The 9,292-nt window shown below is 33.4% G+C and overlaps 1 protein-coding gene across 1 annotated transcript; it reads left to right on the forward strand.

Moving 5' to 3' along the window:
* Nucleotides 1-20: 20 nt before the first annotated feature.
* On the forward strand, nucleotides 21-3,076 carry LOC144842097 (cationic amino acid transporter 4-like). The gene is made up of 3 exons (XM_078698461.1): nucleotides 21-1,703; nucleotides 2,059-2,167; nucleotides 2,408-3,076. The coding sequence occupies exons 1-3, from the start codon at nucleotides 105-107 to the stop codon at nucleotides 2,569-2,571; spliced, it is 1,872 nt and encodes a 623-aa protein (XP_078554587.1). The 5' UTR covers nucleotides 21-104; the 3' UTR covers nucleotides 2,572-3,076.
* The last annotated feature ends 6,216 nt before the right edge of the window (nucleotides 3,077-9,292 follow it).

Raw genomic sequence — 9,292 nt, forward strand, 5'->3', positions numbered from 1 at the left:
CGCCCTTCATTTGCATAAGAGGTGGTGCGGTATGCATAGCACCAAACCCACTCGCAGAAACTACATCGTATCACGTCGCTACCTTTAAATATATTTTTACAAAAATGGGAAAAATAAGCAATATTTTGCGCAATATTCGACGAAAGAAATGTATTCACCTGGATTGCTTGAAATCTGAAATGAAGCGTTGTATAGGAACCTGGACTCTCACAATTTTAGCAATTGCAAATATCCTTGGCTGTAGTTTGTATATAGTAACGGCAGAAGTCACCCGTGCCACCGGGCCTTCAGCCGTCTTTTCGTACTTATTCGCTGGTATCTCAGTTTTCATTATATCGATGTGTATATCTGAATTTGCTGTAAGATTTCCTAAGGCGGGATCTGTATATTACTACAGTTACGTTGCTTTTGGAGAATTGTGTGCATTTTTTACTGGTTGGAATGCTTGTTTTGAGAAATTGATCACGTGTGCAGCTATAGCAAAAGCCCAGAGTAACTTCATTAACTACCTGTCCGATTCAGCAATACAGAATTTTACCATCGAGTATATTTTAAACGGCAATGCTTGGGATCATCCGGTGTTGGTGAATTATCCGGATTTTGTAGCCAGTTTTATTGTGATTGTAGTTTGCATAGTTTTAGCTCTTGGTACCGAACTGTCTTATCGTGTTAGTACTGCTTTTGTAGTTATAAACGTTTTTGTTATTTTGACTATATTAAGTACAGGTGTTTATTATGCAAATGTTTCGGTATGGGCGGATAATGGAGGATTTTTTCCACAAGGAGCAAGAGGAGTAATATTTGGAGTTACCAGCTGTTTCTGGGTATTTACAGGATTCGATGATATTACATCATACAGCGAAGAAATTATTAATCCAGCAAATAGCATCCCTATTGCTACTAATGTGGGAATCGGTGCCACAGGAGTGATAAATATAATTGTTATTTTAGTGATATCGTTGGTGCAACCCTTCCAGGAAATAGACCAGAACAGTATGCTAACATCTGTGTTTACGTCACACAGCAATACATGGATGAGTATAGTGATTGTAGTAGGTGTTATGACGACAGTTGCCGGAATCATTGTTACGCTATCCGCTGTTGCACGTATCATTCAAAACATGGCGGCAGACGGATTGATTTTCAAGTCACTTGCGCTAATTGATAAGCGCACGTTGGTCCCTGCACGATCCACCATTTCTCTTGGTTTGATTTGCTCCATTATGGCCATGCTATTTGACGTCGTAAAGCTGGTAGAATTTTCTGTTCTTAGCGCTCTGAGTGCTTATTTAATAACATCAATTGGAGTTATAATCATAAGATACCGCGATCCAAATGTTAATGGTTTCAATAGCCCTTCTCCTACTCAATACGGAAACAATAACGAATATGCGCTATTGTTTACGAGTAGTAACAAAACCAAATTAAATGGTAAACAAAAATTTAAAATAAATCTAACCAAATATTACATAGACACACTGCTGGAAAGTTACTCCGTCGAATTGATCGCAACGTGGTGTGTTACGCTGATTGTTTTGTTATTGATAGCAATTTTCGTTGTACTTGTACATTTTCATAATTTCCTGTGGATACAACCTAATTTATGTGTCATCATGTTGATGTGTTTCATGTGCTTTGCTACTGCAATTCTGCTTCTCGTTCTGGCACAGTGTAAAGAATTGAATATACCAACTGGATATAAGGTATTCTTTTCGCTCCTGCTTTGGCTTTTTCCAAAGTACTAATGTATAACTATACAGTTTTTTTTCTTTTTCGTTTTTGTTTCGTTCTTTCTTTTATGTGTTTTGTTGCTGATTTTTTATTTATTTATTATTCATTTTTTTCATTAAGTTATTAATTCAATTTTTTATGTGTGATCCAAATTATAGAAGTTACATAATTGATTACAAAGATTTCTTAATTTGATTCAGGTTCCAATGACTCCATATATTTCTGAGTTTTTATTGTTCTTTTCTGATATTTATTATTCATTTTTTGACGTGTGATCCAAATTAGTTGCATAGTAATTGATTACAATAATTTCTTTCTTTCATTCAGGTTCCAATGACACCATATATTCCTCTACTTGCCGTCATCATCAACATAATCTTTATTCTTCTTATGAAGCCGATAACTTGGATTTGTTTTTTCTGCTGGAACAGTGTAGGTTAGTAATACACCCGTTTTCGAATAACTGACTAATAAACCGATCGATGATCGACCCCAATGTAAGAAAATGATGATGACATAAAGATCGTTCGTTAACACCGTGACGAATTTTAATCATATACATTTTAATCATACACCCGTTCGTAACCGGGTATATAAATCATGTTCAGTTAGATTGTGATTTTTTTTTTTTGCATAATTTAATAGTTTTTATTTTTAATCCCTATTTTTTTTGCAGGATTACTACTCTACATATTTTATGGATATCGGTATAGCATTGAAAGACTAACAGAGACACCTGATGAACAAACTCCACTTCTTACTCACAACATAGTAAACAATTTACGAAATAACTCCGATAATTTCAATACATGTTATTCGTCATACGAATCTACAATCTAGTACATGGTGTATGTGTAGAACTGAACTTTACGAGTAGGCGGTATTCTGTGGTCTGTATTGAAAAAAAAAAGTCTATAGAAACACCAACCGTCAACTATTGAAACTTACTGTAAACATTGTGGTTATCAAGTGCGTAAAAATTTAAAATTATATCTAGAAAAAAATTAATAAATAATGAAAAATATAAACAAAATGATCGATAATATTACGTTATATTAAATTTATCGATTTTATTCCGGTTTTCAAATATATTTGGATTTTCAGCAAGACGTTGTATAATAACATATTTTCGATTTCTATTTGTTTAGAATTTAATTACATTACATTATTACTGTGCGTTATGTTTGATAGTTTTCTGTGTGTTGATAAAAAAAAATGTAAATAAAAATGTAAATTATATATTAACTTTCTAAAAAAATAGTTTAACAAAATTGTAAATTTGATAATTTCTTGAAATAATAAGACATGACCAGAAAGAATACATCTGGTAATGACAAATCTGATATTCCGGGCTTAAGATGGTTTTATTTTGACGGTTTAGATGCATAGTTTTATTCAACCGACTCATCGCAAATGCAGAAACCATAGTTTATAATGAGGTGACTTCCTGAACACACCCCGAAATTTGACGAGTACATAACCCATAACATTCCTTTTACTATTAGATATTTATAAAGTTGCATAGCCAAACGATCAGTATAGTTAGGAATTTAAGAGAGTTTGCTATAAACATGGAATACAAAATCTTAAAACACTGCTGCATGTCCCTATTTAATTTCCATACAGCTTTGTCTTTTAAAGAACCCCTATTGAAATGTTGGTGACATCAATTTAAGTGAAAATAAATTGAGTTAAATTAACGTAGGCCTACTTGACATTACCGGATATTTTACCACCGTTTTATAGTCTGTAAATACTTTTTCTGTTGCGGATTCCTTAAATCAATGTTCTCGTTATGTTCTAACGCCCTCAATATGCACATACTTTACATTATGAATAAAATCAGTGAGAAGTTTACCACTGTGCACTATACTATACCCGTTTAGTTGTACTAGCGATTGTACCAGTGATAACGAATAGGATACGATTAAAATCTGTACCAGTGATAACGAATAGGATACGATTAAAATCTGTGAGAAGTTTACCACTGTGTGCTACCCAACGGAAAATCTACCCAAAATGTTAACATACTTTTCTGCAAACAAAATTTCTGTTAATTTAAAGAAGTGTTGTTGTATGGTGTTCAAAAATTCACAAATACCACTAAATACCAGTACTTTTAAATTAAAAATTAAAGATCAATTAATACCTATTGTTGAGAAAACTAAATTTCGTAATATTTATCTGGACAGTAAACTAAATTGGAAACATCAGATGACTCAAGTCGAAAACAAAATATCCAAAAGTCCTGATATCATATATAGATTATCATCTTTCATTCGTCAAAACATACTCCGAACTCTTTACTGTTAATTAATCCTCCCTCCCTTACCTAAACTCGATCCTTCCATCACGCGTTGATGATTTATTTAGTTTTAATCATAATTTTCATAATCACAAAACTCGGAGCGCAAATCAAATACGTATTTAAAACTACTTCTTTTAAACATAGCATTAAGTTAACTGGTCCAAAACTCTGGGTTTAGCGTAGTTCCTATAAAAAGTGCTTTCTTTTAAATTGAAACGAAACCACTTATACAGTTATTTGTAATTATCCTTTCACTTATTGTAGTTTTTATATTTTGCATTTTTCGGTACACTGAAACTAAAAGTCTTCATTACTGTTTTTGTCCTGTTTCTGGTTCCCGTGTTCTCATGTCTTCTTTTTCAGTTTTTATGGGCTACCTTATACAAGCTTCACTTTTTTTTTAATTTTGCCCCTCTTATTTTAATCATATTTACTGCTAATTTTTATTTACTATGAGATTATAAGAGAAATAAATGTCATTTGATTGATTGCTTCTTTAATTAAATTATAATAGATGCACTATCCCTCGTTTATCATAGCAGGTGAAGTCATTTCTTATTTGATATATTGTGTATGTACAATGCTACACATCCCCCTGTCTGGGTTTTTCTGCTTTTAAAGATAAGTGTATAGTTTGGAAGTGTATATAAATCAAGGTGACCAAGTCCTATTACATAAAATTCAAAATCGAGAGAGGAAACATAATTTTTCAAACGTATTAACAATACTTCTGCAATTTAATGCAAACATAGAAAATACATTAGTTGACGTTTGACTGAACGTGGATTTAAATGTATCAATATAAAAAAAAGAAAAGAAACTAAAGTAATAGGTTTACTTATATTTAAATGCGGTTTTATTTTCGTCTTTATAATTAATATTTAGAATTGAAAACATATAATTTCGTTAATATAAATAAATATTAGTTAATTGTAGGGCCCAATGACAAAAGAAATATTTGGTAATAAATATAACCTTACTTGCTATATCTGTACTATTAGCTACCCGTCATAAAGTGTTTTATTTTACCGTGACCCCTTATTAATGAATGTAGTAATACAAATGTATATACAATTAATTCAACCCCGACTTATGAATGTACTGTATGCAACGGTTCACAGCAATGTTGAGTTGTGTATAATAACATGACATGGATATTATTTTGTCCAAATTACATAAATACGATCTCATGTTAAATAAATGTGTTTCTTACTAACAGAGTTTGGTCTGGTCACTTTGTAGGTTCACGGTATAGTCTCCCATATATATGATCCATGTATGCTTTCAACATTATGTCTCGGTACTTACGTTTCTTCATCTGATGCTGTAAGGTCCTCCATTACATAACAATCTTTATTTTTCAGTGACTTCACCTTCTTAAGAACCTCGTTTCGTTTGGGCCTATAGATAATTTTGGCAATTATTTGCCTAAGTTTTTGGTCTCCTCTGGTCATGTCTGTTAATATCATTCAAGTGACAATAGTTTATCGCCTATAAATGTATTTAGTTTACCTAGTGTATTTTCGTTCTCTTATTCATTTATTCCTCCAAATCGTAAATTAAATCCTCTTGAATATCTGTCTATTCTATGAATATCCCTTCTAGGTTACTAATTTGCTTATTTTTCTCCTTCCGTTCAGTTTCAATGTTGTCAATACGTACGTGTATTTAATCTACTTACACTAGCTTGAGTTTATGGTGGATATTGTGTAATATTCCAATGACTGGTCCATAATACGTTGTGTTTCCTCTACGTTTGTTATTCTTTCTATTAATACCTGTTGATTGGATTTGATCGACGAATCTGTTATTAATTTCAACACTCTCTTTTAGATCTTTTCGCAGGGCCTCAATTAGTCGGTAGTTACGGGAACTTTAAGCTGACGTGGCATAGGCGTTCACTACACCATTTAACAATTAACAATAATACAATCTTAAACACGGGTTTAACTTGTTATGATTTCGTGAACTCGAATTCGATATCAGAAGATGACTTAGGCCTGAGTACACGGCAAGTCACGGAACAAGCTCCAACCCTCAATATGTTTCTAACTATTGACATTACCAAAATATAGGGTGTGCACTTTATTAAAACTAGGCCTATGGTTTAATCCACACAATTCACATAGTCCATATAGACGTCACTCAATATAGGCAAGTTGCACTTTTATAGGCAAGTTGCACTTACACTTAATAGCCTTACTCGATCAAATAATATATATCCACATAACACTATCGTATTCACTCAATTCAACCGTTAGACTGTGCAAATTCATACCGAACATTAAGACATTGTAATGCGAAAAGGAATTTAATTTAAGCAATTTGCGTAGTAGGCTATATATCTTTTTTAAACACAAATGCATACCATGATTAATAAGATTAAATGGAACATCATTGTCATTTAAAATACTTTCGGAAAGCGCACTTCGCTATTAATTGGTCTTCTTGCACCTGACCCCTGACCAGCGTAGGGGCCTACGCGATAACCAACAATGGTGTTTGTACGTAAAAGATACAGTCTGCTACATTTTTATATTACAGTACTAAGTACTATCATTCAACAAATCTAGCTATAAATATGAATATGCGTAATTTATATGAAACAGAAGTTCCCCGAAATTTGCGGGTTTTTCCGATTTTCCCCAATTTTTTATGCAGATCCCTGCCTACCCGAAAATTGGTTATTTTCCCCCGAAAATCAGGACGATTTCTAGTCCTAGAATTCAGAATCTTATTGTTATTTTTACGAAGCGCCACCAGTGGACATTTTGACTTTTCAAAACAGAATTTAATATATGTATCAAAATTTCATACGTGCCAAAATATATTTTATTATTATGCCGGATCGACGTTAATATTATACTACGGTAAGACATACAAACTACTTACAACATACAATAATTGTTTACTCATGTGTGGAAAAAATTTGAATTTTAACTGATTCCGTAACTGATTAATAACTGATACAATGTTATAAAATGTTCAAGGTAATTTGTTTACAATTAATTTCTGGAATGTTATGTATTTTGAATAATGATATTTAAGTACGCAATTTAAATTATCATGAATAATACAATTAAATATGTTAAAAAATATTTTCTATCTAAATTCCAAAAGAGAATTTTTGAATAAATGTAAAAACCACAATAGGACGGATCTAATTTGCATAATAACTGCGAAAGTTGAATAATGACTTCGAGTTTGAGCTAAAATGTCATGATTTAGCAGCAGTCATTTTTCATTTTCAAAACTCCATTATACGTCAGGCCACTGTCATCATCTGTTAAAGAGATATAAAGCATGGTTATAATACACCTAAATACATCCTTCATTAGTTAGTTGATTATTTCGTTCCATTCAATGGTTTTGTTCAATGGTCAGCCCATTGTTATAATTTAAGATTGTCGCACTTATACAACAATATACTATAGTGTAATTATTTCAGTTTTTAAACACGACGGTAGGAAGCAAATAGAGGTAACTCAAGTTCCGTGAGTAATGATATAAAATAACTCACACAGCCAGTTGCCTTCCCTAGTTCCAGCCGTCTTGAAATCCGGCAAACGTTTTGTTATCGAGTTCCATACGTCTTTACTGATAAACTCCCACTTTGCACCATGATCCTTACTGCGCATGAAACTGCGCATGTCCATGTGAATGCCATAGATAATTCCCGTGCGTTGGTCAGATCCAATGACGTTATGCAGGCTCATTGGTAGAGCTATTGAAAAATATTTATATTTTTATACATATTATTTATGTTATTATGGTAATAGTAATGGGACGGATTTTTCATTTTGACATAAGAAAAATATTATAAATGCAATGTTCTGTTTATGTGCCTTTTTTAAATTGTAAAGTTATAAAAAGAAAAGGGCAAATTGTTGTGTTGGCGCTAGGCATTCAAAGTATAATGTATTGACAAAAGAAATGTAGGCCTGGGGCTAACCATTCATTGTTAAGTGTCTACAGATCCGGGAGGAAATGCATGATTACTTATTGATCTATCAAGTCAGAGATTTCTCTTCTTGTCCATATCGTTGAATATGACCCGTGGCAGTTAAGCTATAAGTATGGAATTTCTAAGTGTTTTGATATATCAGCCAGCCTCAGGTCAGTGATATTCTTTGAGGGACATTGTGAAAACAATCCTCTTGTTTTACCTTTCCAGCGTCCGTCTGGTGGATTATCTTGTACATAGCAGGACGGAACAACCTTGTCTGATAGACGTCCAACTGAAGGATTACAAGCAAAAATGACGTCATTATCCGGATCATCCAACTTCTTAGTTATGACAAAACCCCGGTCATAATAATCTGTTAAAATAATACAGCAAACCGATAAAAACACTGGACGAGAGAAGCCCTTGGTCAATGTTGGGACAAGCCAAAGGTGCTTTTAACAGTCCTGGCTTAGTCATCAATCAGATGAATGTAAGACTAATTGACATTGTCGGCCTTATATATATATATACATTTTAGGAGTTATTGTCTCCTTTTCATATAGGTTATGTATAGTATCAGTGTTGACACAGTATTGTGAGTTCATAAACAACGGAACTTCTTGTGATGTATTTCAAACTTACCTGCAACTGGGCATTTACTAGGATCACTGACACACACAGTATGTTTTCCGTTTTCACACTTATGAGCACCGGCTACGCAAGCATCGCACTGGCTAGCTCCCCCATCATAATGGCAGACGTCTGTCTGAGATTCGGTCCATTTACTGTACCTCATCACAGCTTCTTTTGCATATCTTAGTACTGTTTCTGAAGGTAAAAAGTATTACAATAATGGACAACCTTACTTATTTAGCTAAAACCATTTTTATACCAGACAATAACAATTATTTTTGTGCTTCTTCATTACCAAATTACAGTTACAAATTATTATCGGTTAATTTTTCTGGCGCGCGGAATCAGTTAAACCCGTTTTCACATGAACTTTATCGGTTAAATATCGGTTAATTTTTATCGGTTATTTTTTGGCTGCGGAAAAATGGTCTTGTGAATTTAGCGTACCGTATTCAAAATCTAACATATGATACTCGCAGATAGCTGGCAGGATAGAGGTGCAGTCCATTATGTCCCAGTCACCAAGATCAATACTGACATCCCTGGTATCGTATACATCTACAAAAGCCGCAGCTCCGCAGTCTTCAGTCGCACTTGTTCCAGGTCTGTTTGGTAGCCATTTTGTAAAAGACGCCGATGACCCGTTTGTCCACTTGAAAATATCAGTACCCTAG

This window comes from Antedon bifida, chromosome 5, assembly GCF_963402885.1.
Source record: "Antedon bifida chromosome 5, ecAntBifi1.1, whole genome shotgun sequence".
Classification (NCBI taxonomy): Eukaryota; Metazoa; Echinodermata; class Crinoidea; order Comatulida; family Antedonidae; genus Antedon; species Antedon bifida.

Excerpts from the sequence above, each read along its gene's own strand:
- LOC144842097 (XM_078698461.1), top strand. The coding sequence starts at position 105 with ATGGGAAAAATAAGCAATATTTTGCGCAATATTCGACGAAAGAAATGT. Across the intron at positions 1,704-2,058 it reads ATATACCAACTGGATATAAG|GTTCCAATGACACCATATAT; the intron begins GTATTCTTTTCG and ends TCTTTCATTCAG. Across the intron at positions 2,168-2,407 it reads TTTCTGCTGGAACAGTGTAG|GATTACTACTCTACATATTT; the intron begins GTTAGTAATACA and ends TTTTTTTTGCAG.